Source organism: Rhinolophus hipposideros (genome assembly GCF_964194185.1).
Source record: "Rhinolophus hipposideros genome assembly, chromosome: 19".
Lineage (NCBI taxonomy): Eukaryota > Metazoa > Chordata > Mammalia > Chiroptera > Rhinolophidae > Rhinolophus > Rhinolophus hipposideros.
The window spans coordinates 43,999,662-44,017,824 of NC_138065.1; the positions used below are offsets into that span (position 1 = coordinate 43,999,662).

Below are 18,163 nucleotides of genomic sequence, written 5' to 3' on the forward strand. Positions count from 1 at the left end.
TTAAAAACAATGAAGTAAATCTTTCGTTACATTAGGCTGCAGTTTGAATAGTTAGTATTTATTACCTTTCTGTTCTGGTCTCTGGTCCTCCAGTTCTTTCCTAGGAGTTTTAGGTTTTATTAATTCTTTGTCCCAGGCAGCCAAAGCTTGTTTTTCCATTTGACGAATTTCTGCTTCCTCTGCATCTAAACGTCGCTTCCACTCTAGTAGCTCTTCTGCATGTTGTCGCCGCTGCATTAGTTTTTGCTCCCGCTTTGTCAGAAACCTGTGGTCACACCAGGAAGCACAGTGAGAGAATGAATCCAGAGGCAGGAATCACTGAGCGCTCTGTCACTCATTACCTTATCAACAAGCTGCGTAAAAAAGGGCATTCATACTACTCTGAAAAGTTTGAGATAATAGAAGCTTTTAGGAGTCAACTTATTCAGAAAATGAATTTATGTTTTACTTGTAAGAGTAGCAAAGGAAAAACAGTAAATTCAGAAAAAAAAGTCTTCAGAACATCTGGAAACCATGACTGATAATACTTAAACTTATATATTCATTTATCATTGGTGATTCTTTTTCAGAACAGAAGATGTAAGGAATTTGTTGTGAAGGCTCAGGCCAGAAAACACACAAACCCAAAACAACGAAAACCAAAACAACAAAAAACAAACCCCAAAACCCCCAAACAAGCAAGCAAACAAAAAACAAGTTCATGTCCCTTTCTGACTTATTTTCAAATCCAGTCTGGTTTTGCTTCAGGTATAGTGAGTTTGGTACCCATTACATCAGAGATGCAATGCCAGGTGATAATCTGTTTTCCATGGAGGGAACACTGAGCACCGGAGTCAGATGCCTTATACATATAAACATTTATTGGAGTAAAAGGATGTACTGAATGTCTCAAATTTCTCAATTGAAACCCACCTTTGAAATTAAATAGCCCAATATATCTTAACTCCAAAGGGTTGGGAACAATTACTGATTTACGGAACGTTATTTGAGGAGTGAAAAAGCTACTATTAAACTCTCCTGAAACGTAGGTGCCACAGCTAAATAAAAGGTGGGCTGCTCATATTAGATCTGTAGTGGTAGCTAATCAACAAAAATGTACCCACACATCCAACAAACCCTTAATAAAAAGCTAAGAACTGTCACTCCACTTCTTGAACAATCAACAAGGCAAATTAATGTAGAAACAAGAAGGTAAAATCTATGGGACATTTGACAAGAGGCCTCTAGGCTGCTAGGAAAAAAAAAGCAAGGGAAAAAAAAAGCAAACAAAACAAACAGAAAGAACAGAGCATGCTCTATCAAAGAGTGCACTGAAAAAGGTGCGGTTACCTGACCAACTGGTTGTAGATATACAGCTGGAATTTGGGATGAAGGTTGGGAAAACAGACACTGAGAGAGGCCCAGTGATGAGACGTAAAGACAGAGAAGAAGTAGTGAACAGGAGAGCAGTGTCTACAAAATAAGGAGGAAGATTTTAAAACAAAGAGTTCAAGAGGCAGAAAGATGAAAAAGGGAAAGCATAAGAGCTGAGTGAAGAATTTTTCATATGTTTCCTGAATAACATTATAAGCTACTCAATTAAATCAAGTGTTATAGTCTGGGTGACATATAAAACATGTACTTTTTACAGCTTTTACCCATGGTTTCTGAATAAACGTGCCTTCCTTCTCAGATGTTGCTTAATCATCTATACTTTCAGATAAATTTACTTGTTTGTGCGTAAAGCAATGAGAAGTACAGTGTGGGGCAAAACAAATTTCCCCATAAGCTTTAACACAGTACAACAATTATGGCTGTGAACCAAGTATGTCAGCAAGTCTATGTACATATGGAATCCTGAGCACAAGTGATTTTTATATCTGTATCTTGTCATATATTTTCAGCTTAAAATTAAATTTTAAAGCACCACATTTGCTTTACTTAACCTTACCATCATGATCTAGCTTGAAAATAATATAATTTAGAAAATCAATTTATAGTAAAAAATACCTTGTTCATCTCTACAACGTAAAACTTACTGCTAACAGGACCTAGTTATTGGAGGTTATCTTGCTTTATATTTATCAAAGGCCCACTTAAATAATAATATTGAAATACAATACCCATTCTATACAATATCAGGACACATAATTAAGAATAAACTAAGCTAGTCCCAGTAAATACTGCCAGTAGTTAAAAAAAAAGAAAGAAATCATGCTGTGGACAGCTTCTTAAAGATAAGAAAACTACGTATGTTCAAGTTATAAAAATAGCAAAACCCCACCAGTTTCTCTTCTTTTTAAATAGTAGAGAGATCATTATATACATGAAAGGATAAGTAAGTCTCGTCATAGTTGGGAAAGGTGAATTCTCTTTGACAGAGCATGCTTCTGTTCACATGCACACAGCAATAACTTGTAAGTCAAGGCAACATTTGTCGCCTTGGAAGGGCAAGGAATAATATCGGTATGTCACAGAAGTGAGAAAATCTAGGTATAAATCCAGCTACTCATTTGGATTCTTAAAAATATGTAAAATCTTGCCTGCACGTATCTTTAGATAACAGACTATCTTAATGTCTGTTTCCCCACACACAACTTAATATTTTACCTCCCCTTCATTTATGCACACACACACACAAGCAAGCGCACACACGTATCTGGATTGCCTTGATTTTCTGCACCAATGTTTAAGAAAAAACAGTTTTGCCAAATTTTAGTAAGACACTGCAATCTTCCTTGCCATTCTTTAAAAATGTATAATACACGTATTTTGATGCCAATTATCAAAATATTACGCAAAAACAAATGTACTTGGCAAAAGGTCCAAAAAAATCTATTCATAACATTCAAATATCACCCACCCTCTTAAGAGTATAACCGCTAAATGCATGCATGACCTAGTATAAAAAGTAGAATCGTATTGGAACATGTGGAATAAACAGTAAAAAGATACAATTAAAAAAATTTTTTTATCCAGCCCAATAAAAAGGATAATAATTTTCTCTATAGAGCAAGTACTGATCTTTTATTTTTCATTTATAAAGATAAGGCATATCTGAAAGCTCTAGGTTAAAAATGAACAACAAAATAAATGGCTCATAGAAAAAGAAAAAAGCATTTAAGAAATAGTATAAGAAAAATTTAACTTAAAGTTAGAACTTCTTCCCAGAACCTATGTTCCTTATTTAATATATGTATATCCTAGAAATACAGTGCCCTTTAAAAGCTGAGTAAAGTTGAGATAAAAGAAGCAGTATTTCACACTAGTTCACAATCCTTCAAGATGCTGCACAAGAAAGAAATAAAATTTGTGCATGTGTGATATACTTATAAATGGCTACTAATAGAAAATGCTACTAACGTACTTTATGGTTGGTGTCAAGGCACCCCCACCCCCACAAGGCTTCTGATGGTAACAGAATACTGGACTAGGTAGGATTAGATATATAATAGACTGAATCTAGCATGAAAATCACTTTCCTATAATGTTTAATCTTAAGAAATTCATGAAAAATTAATTCATTTTTAAAATTACACTTTCACACTCTAAACTTGAGCTGTGCAGCTATTCAACTCCAGCAATCAGCCAATGGGCACTTTCCAGTTTCAACAAATACTATTTAGAAGGATCAGTTTCTACTTAGATAACTTTAAGTCAGTGGTGGTGTTTTTTGACAAATCTATGAGGTTGAAAGCAGATATGCCAACTTAACTCAACTTGAACTTCAGCTGGCTGAAGTCCAGGGAGTAGGGTTCTAGTTCTATCTCTGCCATTATGCTATGTGTGTGACCTGGGACAAGTTACGTAACCTCTGCAGGCCTCACATTTCTTCCTGTGCAAGTAAGGGACTGTGTGAGATGACTTTCCTAAGAGCCCATCACAGTGCTCCGCACATTTTTAATATCTCAACAGACTGCTAGACCATGAGACATAAATGAAAACCTTTTTTCCCACTGAGCTAATATAATTGCAGATTGTTCCAATGGATTATAAAATCATGCCATAATTTGAACGAGCAAAATTAGGATCTAAATTTTAAATGAAATTTCCAGTTCTAAAACCGTATGGTTCTGAAAGCTATTAAACAAAACAAAAATCAAATACTTTAAATCATTTAAAAATTATTTCTGGATTTATGATTAAGTCTATATTGTTATAAGTAAAAACGAAATGTGCTTTAATTTTAAAATGGATTAATTCTTTCAAGTCCTTAAGCATTCTTAATGATATTCAAAAAGATAAATAAAGATATGAATAGTGCTAAAAGAAAATGCAGTCTAGTATTTTTTCCCTATAGCAAATCTATTCTGTCAGTTAAAATTATCTGATAATTTGCATATACTTAAATAAACAAAATAATACAGGCATATTATTCATAATTTAGAAAGTAAATAAAAATGCATTAACATACTGTCAGGATTTATTCAGCTACTACACCTAGTTTAGAACCTTCTCTAAGAAAATTATATTTCTCATCTAAGGCAATATTTAATATATTCTTTAAAATTCTAATTAAAATGTCTTCTTTACTAAAATATCAAAAGCCTCTTCTTGCAAACCCTTAATTCTTAAAATTCAGCAGGTAATGGTGAAGATTTCAATATTGATCAGTCAACACCATAAATATTTTTAAACAGAACTATGTCATACAATATTTAGCATTTAACTTTTGGATTAAAACCAAATAAGTTAATTTGCTCCTAACTGGGAATATTTTCAAATATTTAAAATATCTTAAGGAATGCTTCAGAAGTTGTGTAACCATAGGCCTCTCTTCCATGCTATCTTTATTTGCAATGATCAAACCAAAAAATAACTGTTTTTTTCCTTCTTCCTGTGCTATAAAGTACTTTCTAAAGTATGTTTAATTCTGAACACTCATCCACGAAAATTTCCTTGATATGCTCTTTTCAATAAAAAGTTCTGCCTCTTCTGAACTTCCTTAGCAATTGATTTCTATATACTTCTCGAAAGGAACTTATTCTTTTTTTCCACCTAGATGATAAGTTCTTTGAGGGCAGGATTTATGTTTGATTCCCCTTCGTATCCTTCAGAACAAATAACAGTGCCTAGTAGCAAAGACTCAACTGATGTTACGAGGTGTCTACTGTAGCAATAACTACAAAATTAACTCACTATTGAGCTAACATTCCAACATTGTTGAAGGCGATCTAATTCTAAAGCTGTTGGTGATCTAAATGGTATTTAAAAACTAGTTTTCACATTACTTTGTTCTGGAGATCAAAACATACTGCATAACAATAGTCTTCCTTTTTAATGTATTGGTAATTTTGGAAAATCCTCCAGTTCCTCCTCACATTTCATCACCATCATTCAAACCTATAAGCTAATTTCTTTGCCATTACTGTCCTTATCCCATCCCTATCCACAAACACACTCCATCGCTTCAAACAACAAATCAAGAGGTCACTGAATGCTTCAAGGCCTATTCTCTCTGACAAACTTCTCAAAAGTTTTCTGTAGTGCTTGACAAAGGAAGAGAGAACAATGCTACAAAAATTCTAGGTGTTTAATACTTTAGAGCCTCAGAAAACAATTAACAAAACAAATAAACCTTGAATTTGTCAAGCTTTAACCAAATCTGAAATAAGCACCACAGAAACTGACTAATCTCACAGATAGACAAGGATTAGCAGTTTCTTCTACAGATGTGATCTAAATGATTAGATTATTACTCATAGACACCAGCAAAGAAGATCTTACCGATATAGGCAAGCAAGGGATCGATGAAGACATTACCCTTGAAGTTGTCTTTCCTCCAACATTTACCATTCAAAGGTATTTGGAGGCAGATACAAATGTCAAATCAGCTACGAAAATTTATGAGAGAAATTATTCTGAATTCAAAGATCCCTGGAGCAACAGAGCTTGCCTCTACAGGCTATTGGAAAATTTCATCAGGAAAGGAAGAAAGCATCTTTCATCTAAATTTCAATAAATTCCTATCTGAAAAAGCCTTAATTAGGCTAACCCCTGGAAATCACCCAAAAGGAATATTTACACATTGGTGAATATTTGCTTTAACCCTCTTATATATTTTTTTGTTTTTATAATTTGTATTTCTTTTTAGAACTTATTTTCATAATCAATTTAGGTGTTTTTAAGTTATGAAATGCCAATATTAAGTTATTAAAATGCAATTTCAATTAAGCAATGAAGTGCCAATGTACAACACTGCACCTATAGTAAGATTTGATCTACAAGCGCTTGACTGTTCAGAAACTAATTAAGTCATAGGTTGACATCACATGTGAATATAGGGCATTATTAAATTTGGTGATATGTGGTACACTGCCAAAGGATATCAAGATACAACTTAAGTTCAATCTCTGGTTCAAACTGCTAATTTTAAAATGCGCAAAATTTTGTAGTGGCCCTCTCTTCCATATTTAAAGGAGGTAGAGACTATAAAGTCAAAAATAGGGTCCACACCAGTGTAGTTAATTAAATGTACACCTCAAAGACTCTCACATAAATGTCATTTTACATGGTCAAAGCTGATGTACAACTGAGCTGCATCTAAGTAGGAGTAGCTTTCTTTAGCAGAGCCCTTAAAAAATACTTATAAATGTTTTAGAGGAATGGGAGAGTGCCAAAGCATTCAACACTCCAGGAGAATTCCAGTCTTCCTGGATTCAGTTGAGCAATCCACACCTACTCAGGGTCCACTTTCACTCATCTATCTGAATAAGCCTGGGAGCTGTCAGAGCCACAGGATGAGATCTCACTCAGGATGTACCAGTAATTCCTCCCCCAAGTCAGTAGACATGCCCTCTGATTTCAGAGAAGGTACAAATTTCACACTTACTCATAACTTTTAATAAAAGAAAGAAGAAAACATTGTCATGGGCATATGTACAAATATTACTTAGGTTTTTAAAATAAGAAACCTGGCTGTATTAAACACAAGAAAATTTGCTTTATAAATAAGATCTATAGTTAATTGACTTCTACACTGATGTAATAGTTCTGCTAAAATGCTACCATAAAATAGTAAGAATCCATAAAATGAATCCATAAAATAGTATGCTGTAGCAATCTAATCTAACGAACTACATTAAAAATATTTGTTGGTGCTCCTTTCAACGTAACAGGAGATATTTATAAAAATGAATTACTTTTCATCCATGCGGCTTCTCATTTTCTTCAGTTTCTGCATAATGCTGCTAGTTTCACTGCTGGAGATTGAAATGGGGGAGGGGCTGCGGGTCTCCAAGTCAGTTGGACCAGGACTGACGGCCTTATTATCCTTTGCATCATCATCACTACGAGAGTCCTGCAAACAAAAAGGGTAAAGTGTCACAATTCTACTGGAATTTAAGATCTCAAAGTGATCATAAACATTCTCACTTCAAAATTAAATTTACCTTCAAAACAGTATTTGTAAAATAGCTGAAATTATTACTTAAAGGACAAAATTATGGCATACATTTAAAAATGGGTAAAATATAAAGTTTATGTTATGTATATTTTACATATATTTATTTATAATTAAAAGTGTAATAATTTTTTTAAAAGATGTAAAAAAAACCAACAACTTTTGCTACTAGTAATTTAGTATCTAAAGGTCCTCTTTGAACCACTCAAAAGAATATAAAACCACAGAATACAGAACCACTCAAAAGAATATAAAATTACAGACACTATAACTATATAAAACATGTATGTACAGACACAAAGAATGAAGAGAACATGTAACTTATTTTAATCATATTGCTAGATCTTTTTTTCTTTAAATATTTCTTATAGAAAACAACATTTTCACAAATTAAAAAGTTTATAATGAAGACATTTAGGAACCATTGGTTTAATCAATATGTTATTTCTGATTAACAAAAGTAAAACTTTAATTGTTCAGTAAGACTTTCCCACAAATAGTCATTTATTCTCTTAACTTTTCAGAAATACGGGTAGACACCATCAGGACTGTTTTTATTCTGTGAACTATACAAACAAAGCAGAGCCATTCTCCTTCCCTTTCCCCTTCCTGAACAATTCAGTCCTAAAATCATTAGATGAAATAGAACAAGGTGGAAAAAGACAAAGGGGCTAAGAGTGGGGTGTCCCAACCTGAGTGGAACGAGGAGGGCATCTAATACAGGACGGTGGCCTAAGTGGGGCGTCAGAGCCCAGGTGGGGCAATGAGGATGTCCACGCAGGAGTGGTCCTACCCGAAAGTCCTAACCCCAAACAGAATGAGGCGGGATTCCGGAGAACAGAGTCCAGAGAAGGCAGGGAAGGTTTAGAGAAGGGGCAAAGGGATGGGGAAGAGAGCCTGACTCGGAGTCAGAGCCCAGGCAGGGTGGGGAGGAAGTTCCAAAAGGGAGAAAACTGGATTGAAACTGAAAGAATCAGTAAGAACCTCTGATTTATCCATATGAACGCGTAAGACATATACAGGATATGTATATAAGCATCTAGAAATAAACATACATGTACAATGTATGTATGTATCTAGAGCAACATATACTTATATGTTCCCTAGACTGCTACTTAGGAGGAGCAAAACCTGAACAGAAATGAACATGCCATGCACCACATGTTTGTTTTCAAATAACTTTCCTCCTTGGAGAAACGGCTGATTCTAAGGCTAGGCAGGCAAAGTACAAGACGACCCTGAAACGTCTTGTTCCAGAAAACACAGAAGTACTCAAGACTGATGAGGACATGTCAAAGGGACACAGAAGCCTGCTTGAAGCTGATGTCCAATTTGGGACAAAGTGGGCATCAAAACAAACAATGGTAGTAACAGATTGTAATGCTGAGTAAAAGAGGACTCCATGAGTTCATACTGACATAAATAAGAGAATACATCTAAGTTTGATGAAGAACAGGAATTTATGTAGTCGCAAAATACCTCCATGCAAAGTACTTAGCAATTACAAAGAAAAAGAGAACAAATTTACAGTGAAGTCTGATAGATGCCACTTTAATCAAGTGGTCAATTCAACGTCAGTAATTTGACAAATCAAAATCAGGTGCCATCACTTATGTGATATTCCTGCAAAGATGCACAACCTGAATCTAATTATGAGGAAAACTCAAACCCAAGTTGAAGAACATTCTACAAAATAACTGGCATGCAATCTTCCTTACTCTTCCAGAGTCAAGGAACTTTTCTAGACTAAATGTAACTAAAGAGACAAGAAAACTAAATGCAATACGTGATTCTGAGCTGACCTTTTGATATAAAGGACATTACTATGACAATTGGAGAAACTTGAAACAAGGTCTGCAGATTAAATGGTAGTAATGTGTCAATGTTAATTGTTAGCAACATACTCACAACTCAAGAAAAGAGTTCTTCACATTGTTTGAAATTTTCTATAAATTTGAGATTGTTTCAAAATTTAAAGTAATTTTAAAAATCAAAGCAGAGAATATTAGAGATTTATTTTCCAACACTAGCTATATGGACACTTTACAGTATCTTAGAATAGATCCAAATTTTTTGTCTGAGTATCTCCTTCACATCATGCAACATTAACATTGGACAACTGAAGTATCATAATAAAAGCAAAAAAAGTCTCTCTCATTAATTCTGATGAATGTATCTGGGTTGATAAGAAAGAACAAGGCTCTGTCCCAACTGAGTTTATAAATGGAAAAGACTTTATAATTAATATATGAGTCATGAGTCTAAACTCTCACTATACATAAAGGCACATATACAAAAATATGTCCTAGTTCCCTACTGTATCACAATGCTAGAACGAACATACCTATCACATTAGAAGATGAGGCAGGTATTATTAGCAAGCAGCATGAAGCAGAAAACAAATAATAATTTCATGAAATTTACCAATTTATTCTCCCCTGCAGACTTTAACTTCTCCTGTAGCTTTATGGTGGTCTGTCGAATCCTTTCTATCTCCTCTTGCTGCTTAAGAATCAGTTGTCTTTCCTTCCGAGCTGCTTTATTGGCTTCTTGAAGACGTTTAATTTCTGCCTAAGGTTTAAAGAGTTAGGAGAGGGATTGAGATGTGGAGGATGTAAGTCCAAAGTAATACTTTTAAAAGAAATTCCAATCATCACATATATCAAAAACAAACACATATAGTATTTCGAGATAAAAGTAATTTTAACATTTAAAAATTTTAAAATAGTGAAAAGGAAAAGGCACATAACTCCATCACTCTAAAATATTTTAACATGCTCCCCTAATATAAATAATTTTAATTATAACAGACTGATGATTTCATAGCTCCTTTTCAAACTTAATATTCTCTTCACATTTTTCCATAGTGCTGCTCAGTCTTTACACTTGTTTCATAGTTGCATATCACGTAAGCTAATTAATGTAACCACTATTCTATTGCTCACCCCTTAGGCTCTTTGTAATTTTTTACCATCGCCACTAATGCTTTCATACCTATAATTGTTCCATACTATTGATTAGTTCTTTAGAAGAGATTCCAAAAAGTAGGACCAGTAAGTCAAAGAGAATGAATCATTTTATGGACCTTAAAACAGTTTTAAAAATTTCTTTAAAAACAAGAATTCTCTCACTTAAAATGCCACCAGAAACATCTAGGACTACACTGCACCAAACCCTCTGCACACAGGGTATCAGGAAGTTTTCTATTGCTCATTAAGTGGGCAAAAGATGATTACACTTCACTGTTAATGTTAAAATTTAGCAGAGACTGTCCTTTTCCCCCCCAAATTTGTCTTAATTTGTTTTCTTGTTAATACAATAAGCATAATAAAGACATTAATAATTTGTTACTCATGGTTTCTTTTAATCATGTTTGAGAGATTTCTTGAAACTATCTGAAAATGCAGAATAGTGCACAATAAACACTAATGTCCAACATCCCAAATTAACAATTGTTAAGTCTGTCATATTTTCTCCTAGTCTTTTATTTAATAAAGAAATTAAACATTACAGATAAAATCAGTCTGCAATCCCCTGCCCCAACTCCTTAGAAGTAACCACTATGATGGCACATATCCTTCCAGCACATTCTTTTTAAAAGTACAAATATTTGTACTTACCTGCAAAAAAACCCCCAAAAATAAACAAAAGAAAACATACACTGTTGGGTTCATATGTTTTTAAATATTTTATAAATGTATACTTACATAGTTTCAAATCTTGCTTTATTTACTAGACATTGCTTTTGTTTTCTCTCCATGTTTACTTATATCTACATGCTGCATAAAATTACATTGGAGTTATATATATATTTCATTTATCCATTACCCCCATGGTTGGATAAGGTTGTTGTTTACTATTACAAACAATGCTACAATGAACATCCTTATACTTTTTTGTCTCCTTGGGCACATATATGAGCTTCTCTGGAGCAGCAGTTTTCAAAGTAGGGTCCATGGACCGCCTTGATGGTCCCCAAGATCCTTTTAGGGTCTCTCAGGATCAAACTATCTTTATAGTACTAAGACTTGACTTGCCCTTTTTCACTCTCATTCTCTCATGAGTATTTAATGGCATTATATATATTTTTAAGAAAATAATTATGTTTTCCAAAACAAAATAAAATGTAGTGAAAAGATTTGTGATTTATAGACTTGTGAATTTATTGTCTGGCTTGATTTTTTTTTTAACATCATGCATTGGTCGTTTAGAAAATGTTGGTTCAATGACTTATGAGATCTTCCAAATGTTGACACATTTCTTTATACAATATCAAAAAATTATATTCATTATCACCACTGATCTCAAAAGAAAATTTCTCTAGTACTGTACTGGATGGTGGATAGAAATTTCTGAAATTCTGACTTTTGCTTGCAAGTTTGAATTTTATCACTGGCAACAAATACTGTCAGCTGCCTTCTCTGAAGTGATGGGCACGCTTTGTTCATTTTTAAGAAAATGACTGCCAAATATTCAACTTTTAATAAGCTTTGTCTCTGAATAATTCTTTCAAGTAAAAATGGTATTCCATGTATAAATGTGGCTCGTTCAGCCTCCAATTGAAACCACTGCACCAGTGCTTCTCCTTGTTCCTCATCACTATTCTCTGCTTTCTAGCAAAGTGCTTAGCGGTGGGCTTCCCATTTCCATCTCCCGTTTCCAGAGGAGGAAAAAACCAGTACTCAAAGGTCAACACTCCATAAAATTACTAACTTGTACTACACAATCAAGACATTCTTCAGTGAAACTAGCTATTCTTAGCTGCAAGCGTGCGGCAGTGACAAATATAACAACTACCAACACAAGCTAATACCGCTGCCTGGACACTGGCGATAATACTAGCAGTTTTACCCACCATTGTTTTTGTACCATTTAGTGAAAATGTCAACACATGAAAAGGACAAATTCTTATCCCACTGTCATTAAGAAAACAGTTTTGACCCCCTTACCTATGAAAGGTCTCAGAGACTCCCAGAGTTCCACAGAGCACATTTTGAAAATTGCTACTAGCTTGGGCTTGAGTTTCCGAACTAACTAATGTATAAATTTACCCAATCTTAGCCTAAAAGAAGAGACTTTCTCAAGGGTGATTCTAGGAGGGAATAGATTTGCTTCTCTCTCAAAAATAAACCATAAAGTTGCACAAGGAAATTGTTCACTTTAAAATGGGTAAGGGTATAAATCAATTATTCACTTTAAAATGCTTATTTTCTGTTACATGAATTTCACCCCCTGCCCAAAAAAAAGGAGAAGGAGAGGAGGAGACCGTGGCATAGGAAAATATGTTCTCTTTATTGCATACAGTCATGCAAAGATATATGGCCAAATTGCTCATAGCCATCACTACCAGTCAAAATAATTCTTATTAATACAACTGCAGTAAATATCTTAGTACATATATCCTTATACTTTGGCACTTTTATTTCTGTAGGGTAACTTTCCAGGGGTAGCCAGTTGGATCAAAGAGTAGTTTTTGCACATTTACTTAGAAAAATATTTTGCAGTTCTACAAACATAATATGCAGAAAAATCCGTCACTAAAACACCTACTACTGGGATTGAACAGTTTGCCATATTTGTTTCAAATCTGTCTTTTTCAAAAATAAATCATCACCTATAAAACTAAACTCTACCCAATCTCTTCTTCCATTTCCTCCCCCAAAGTATATCATTCCTATAGGTGCTTGTGTACTTTTGTATGAGTGATTCCACAGAACATACATTACTGATTGGTGATTTTTAAAAATTAACAAGAATGATACCATACTGTACATATTCTTTTGCATCTTGCTTTTCTATAAATAACATTACTATGATTTTTGATAAATGGAGATCTGCTCTACTATCCAAAATTATAGCCACCAGTTACATGTAGCTATTTAAGTTAAGATTAATTCAAATTAAATGAAATTCAAATTTCAGTTTCTCAGTTGTACTAGCCACATTTTAAGTATTCAAAAATTACATGTGGCTAATAGGTATTGTATTGAATAGCATAAATATAGACATTACCATCATTTCAGAAATTTCTACTGTACAATACTAATGTTTTATGCATTCATTTTTCTGTAGCATTACTTTTTTGCAGGAATATACTTTTTCATCAATATCTTACTGAAAAAAATTAAGTTGTTTCCATTTTCCCCTGTACATGTATGAAAGCTTCTCTAGAATATATATCAAGACACAGAACTGCTGAGTCATAGATTATGTGCCTTCAACTTAACTAGATATAGTCAAATTTCTCTTGAAGTGGTTACACGAGTTAACATTCCCACCAGCTACGCAGAATTAGAGTGACAAAACTGGAGACTTAAGAGGCTTCCAACTCACAGTCTCCCCCCTCCATGTACCTGCCACTTCTGAAGCAGCACAGACAGAAGACTAAGGAGCTAAACCAGAAACTTCTCAACAGCAGAGCAGCAATCCTCACAGTCTTTTGTGCTGGTAAAAAGGTTTGCCTGGCTTTCAACTGAAATCCTTGTAGGGTCACAACCCAGGGCCAATGCAAAGTGGAAGTAGATTGAAGTTTACTAACTCTGCAATCCAACGCTAACCCAGCTCAGCCTCTGAATGGGTTAAAGTGAACAGCTGACCACTCTAAATGCATAGCAGAGGAAAGGGAAGATAGCATTACCTGGACCCTTTACAGTTATTTTTACAGTGTCCAGCAGTCAGTGAGAAATTACTAGACATGCAAAAAGGTTCACATGAATATAAAAAATAAAAACAGACAATAGTAGCAGACACATAGATGTCCAAATATTAGAGTTAGCAGACAAGGAAATTAAAATGACTACAAATGATGTATTCAAAAGTATATGGAAAAATAGATGAAAAGGTAGAGAATTTCAACAAAGAATTAAAATCTATAAAAAAAGAACAAAATGGGTATTATAGAACTGAAAGAAATCAAATTAAGAACTCATCAAATGGATTTAACAGTACACATGACAGTACAGAACATATAACTAATCAATTCAAAGACAGGTCAATAAAAATTTTCCAAATTGAAGCAGTTTTTAAAAAATTGTTTGAAAGAGTAATATAAAAACAAAACAATAGAAGAGAGATGTGGTAAATGAAAAGATCTAACAAATGTCTACTTTGAGCCTCTGAAGGAAAGGAGGGAGAAAATGGGACAGAAGCAACACGTGAAGAGATGATTTTCAAAAACTGATGAACTACAACAAACAGATTCAAGGAGTTCACCAAACCCTAAATAGTATAAATACAAAAGAAACCACACCTAAGCACATTATAGTAAAACTATTGAAAAATGAGACACATTTTTAAAAATCTTAAAAGTGGCCTTCAAAAGAACAACATTAAGAAAACTGACCTCTTCACAAAGACAATGGAAACCAGTAGATAATGGAAAATGATCATTAAAAACTGCTGAAAGAAAAATAATTCTATACCATTAAAAATATCCTTCAAAAATAAAGGTGAAACAAATACATTTTCAAACTAAAAAAAACTAAATGAGTTATCAACAGGCATGCAATAAAATATTAGATGCATCAAAATCTAAACACTGTGCCCTGCAAAGCACACTATTAAAAATGAAAACACAACCCCACAGAATGAGAGAAAATATCTGTAAATCTGCTTTTTATTCTATTTTACAAACAGAAAGCTATTGTAACATTGTAAAAATTATTATTATTTTTTTAATTTATTGGGGTGACAATTGTTAGTGAAATTACATAATTTCAGGTGTACAATTCTGTATTACATCATCTATAAATCCAATTGTGTGTTCACCAACCAGAGTCACCATATATTTGGTGAATTCCATCACCATATATTTGATCCCCCAAAATTAACTTATTTTAACTAAGAAAAAATTTTGTTACTTTAAAATGAATTTTTATAGATTAAAAAGATATAACTTGTTTTAAAAAAATAAAGTTCAGAATTTTTTTCAGGTTCATGTGATCAGTGATATTTCCTACGGCAAATTAAAAAAAAAAGCTACTTAAGTAATAATCCAACATATAACTCAGATGATTCAGTTCATTGATCATCTATACAGTAGCTCGTACCTGGTGACAGGTCACTAAAAAAAAAAAAGAAAACTGAAATCTGTTGAATATTTACCGGGCAATATGAAACCCATTTACATATGTTACCTCATTTAATCCTCACAACCACCATATGAAGTATAATCTTATGTCTACAGATGAGGAAATTACGTCTCAGAGAGTTACTTAAATTTAACCATGATTACACAGTTGCAAGTGACAAAGCTGGAATTCAAGTAACAACTAACATTTATTGAGCACTTACTATTGAGCCAAGGGCTGCTCTAAGTTTATCATATGCACGAATTCATTTATTCCTCCCCAAAATCCTACCATGTATGTTATCATTATTAGACTCAGTTTACAGATAAGGAAACTGAGGCACAGAGAACTTAAGTAACTTGTCCAAAATTATGAACCTAATAATTGCTAGATTTGGGATTTTTAACCCAGGTAATCGATTGTAGAGCCTGACTTCTTAACTTCTATACCATGTCTTCAGGATTCAAATCCTAGGTCTTTCTGAGTCCACTAAGCCAAAATATGTGTCAATTTGTAATTAATATGTCTTGAAAAATCTATTTGGGAAAACAGTGACTAAAAAAAAAAATTAATCCAAATAGACTCTTTTACAAATATCTTAATTTTTAAAATATGCATTTCAAAGGATTATTTTATATACTAAATGAAGGCAGAATTTTTGACTCTATTGTATTAAGTTAGCAGTGACACATAATTCTAATTTAGGAGAAATATGGTAGACTACCAAGCAACTCCTGTAATTATAGTAGTACAGGCATAAACAGTAGTAAATTCAATTAAATCTCATTTAAGGTGATAATAACAAAAAGAGATTGGGCAAAACAACAGATTCTATAATCTAACTGGCTTTATGATAAATTCTCTTAAAGGAGTATTTTTCCTTACATACCTTTTCTTGCTGCAACCTTAAGAGCAAACCACGCTGTTTCTTCCGGAGTGGGGGCATTTTATCATCTTCTCCTTTGTCTCGTAGATGTCTGCAAATATTTCCCATTGAGGCAAAGATTAGATTAAATTTCTATTTTTATTGTCAAGAATTCTTGACCACTAAACTAATTAAACATTTTCAAATGCAGAGAACAGTTGCTGCATACAGCAATTCCTATCCCAACAATTATCTTACTGTGTATATAATATATGCAAACCCCGGACTCTGTCTTTTAAAGAGAAAATACCTTTGAGAAATTTATAACATAATAAAGGAACTCAGTATAAAACAACATAAGAGTCAGTTAAATGATAAAAGAGAAATGCAAAGAAAACGTTATATGAGTAAGAGGTCTTGAAAACAATAAGATTCAAGAATGGCTACCATATTTCTTGCTTGTTAAATGGGGTTGATCAAATCAAACTAAATGAGGGAACAAAAACATTTTAAAAAACAAAGCATTTCTTTTTAATGAAAGGAGAAATCGAAGAGTGAAAACTATGTTCATTGAAAGAACGTACTTTTTCTGATGCTCTAGCCAGGCTAATTCGGCCTTAGTTTTCTCCTTCAAGGCCTTTTCACGGAGACGAAGGAGTGAGGATTGGTGAGCTGCCCTCATTTCTTCTTCTTTCATATACTGTCGAACCATCTCCATAGTAAATTTAGAAAAGCTATCTTGTCCTCCTGAGAACGGCATGCTAAGCTCCTAAAGTAGAGAGTTTGAGTTTATCACCATCTAAACCTTTTGGAACTTAATTAACTTCATTAAAAGAGGTATGCACTTATAAAAATAAAATAAATAAAATAAATGAATTAAAATGTTGCTAACCATGTAAGAGAACATTCTTCAAAAAAGGCACGAGAGGAAGTAACATTTATCTGCTAATTTATTCAGCCAATAAAATTTTAGCAAACAACTATTTTTGCTAAAATGTATTTGCTATAGTACCATAAGCTTGGTCCTATGCCAGGGATATAAAGTGGGGTAAAAATTTGTCTCTATTATCCAAAAGGCTTACAATTTAGTAAGAAGAATGATAAAATATAAATTTTAAATGGAATCAAGTTCTTTGAGGGAAGCAGGTGAAAGAGCTAAAGAGCTAACTTTGGCTCAGATCCTCAAATGCCTTATATGTTATTCTAAGGAAAAAGTTGTGTTCTCCTTTGTAAGGAAAGCAATGCCAGATGCTAAAGCAAAAACATAACATAAAATTGATATCTTAGGAAAAGTATTCTGTAGCTGACAATTGAGTTCAAGTACAAAATATATCCTCATACCTTTGAGAGAACACATTCGCAAATGTTTATGAAGTATCGACACAGTTAACTGCAACACACCTTGGCAGAAGACAGTGTAGTCTTTTCTGGGGAAGTTTCTTCGTCAGAGTCATCATGATGGCCTCTTTTCTTTTCCATGTTAAATCTGCGATGACTCTCAGAAGGTAGTAAAGATCTAAATGATTTTTCTTCTATTTCATCTTCTGTCATGGATTCATCAAATTTCAGGGAATACTCTGTTGCAATAGAAGTTGAATCTAAAAGAATATGGAGCCAGTAGATTTTATCATAACAGTTTTCAGTAGGTATTCAATTAGTGCTTGCTGCCTCTATGGGACGACATAAGTCATAGAACTGATCACTAGCAGTAAGCATGAAATAAAAAAAAATTCACTTATCTTACAAACAAGGAAGAAAAACTCTAAAAGATCAAAAAATATTAGTGTAAAAAATATGATAAAAGTGTGATGTACTTCATATGTAAAGAGCCCTTACAAATCAATTAGA

The 18,163-nt window shown here is 33.5% G+C and overlaps 1 protein-coding gene across 8 annotated transcripts in view; it reads right to left on the reverse strand.

Annotated features, from left to right (window-relative positions):
• CEP350 (centrosomal protein 350) overlaps positions 1 to 18,163 on the reverse strand; it is a 110,398-nt gene that overhangs the window by 32,611 nt on the left and 59,624 nt on the right. For 4 of the 8 annotated variants that reach the window (XM_081027000.1, XM_081026998.1, XM_081026999.1 and 1 more), the window contains 7 exons: positions 17,717 to 17,913; positions 16,900 to 17,084; positions 16,340 to 16,427; positions 9,806 to 9,952; positions 7,122 to 7,279; positions 1,330 to 1,452; positions 66 to 265 (listed from right to left, as the gene is read on the reverse strand). In XM_081027000.1, coding sequence (XP_080883126.1) covers positions 66 to 265; positions 1,330 to 1,452; positions 7,122 to 7,279; positions 9,806 to 9,952; positions 16,340 to 16,427; positions 16,900 to 17,084; positions 17,717 to 17,913 — 1,098 coding nt within the window. The remainder of the gene's footprint in view (positions 1 to 65; positions 266 to 1,329; positions 1,453 to 7,121; positions 7,280 to 9,805; positions 9,953 to 16,339; positions 16,428 to 16,899; positions 17,085 to 17,716; positions 17,914 to 18,163) is intronic. The other 4 variants (XM_081027003.1, XM_081027004.1, XM_081027002.1 and 1 more) reach the window with 1 other exon arrangement.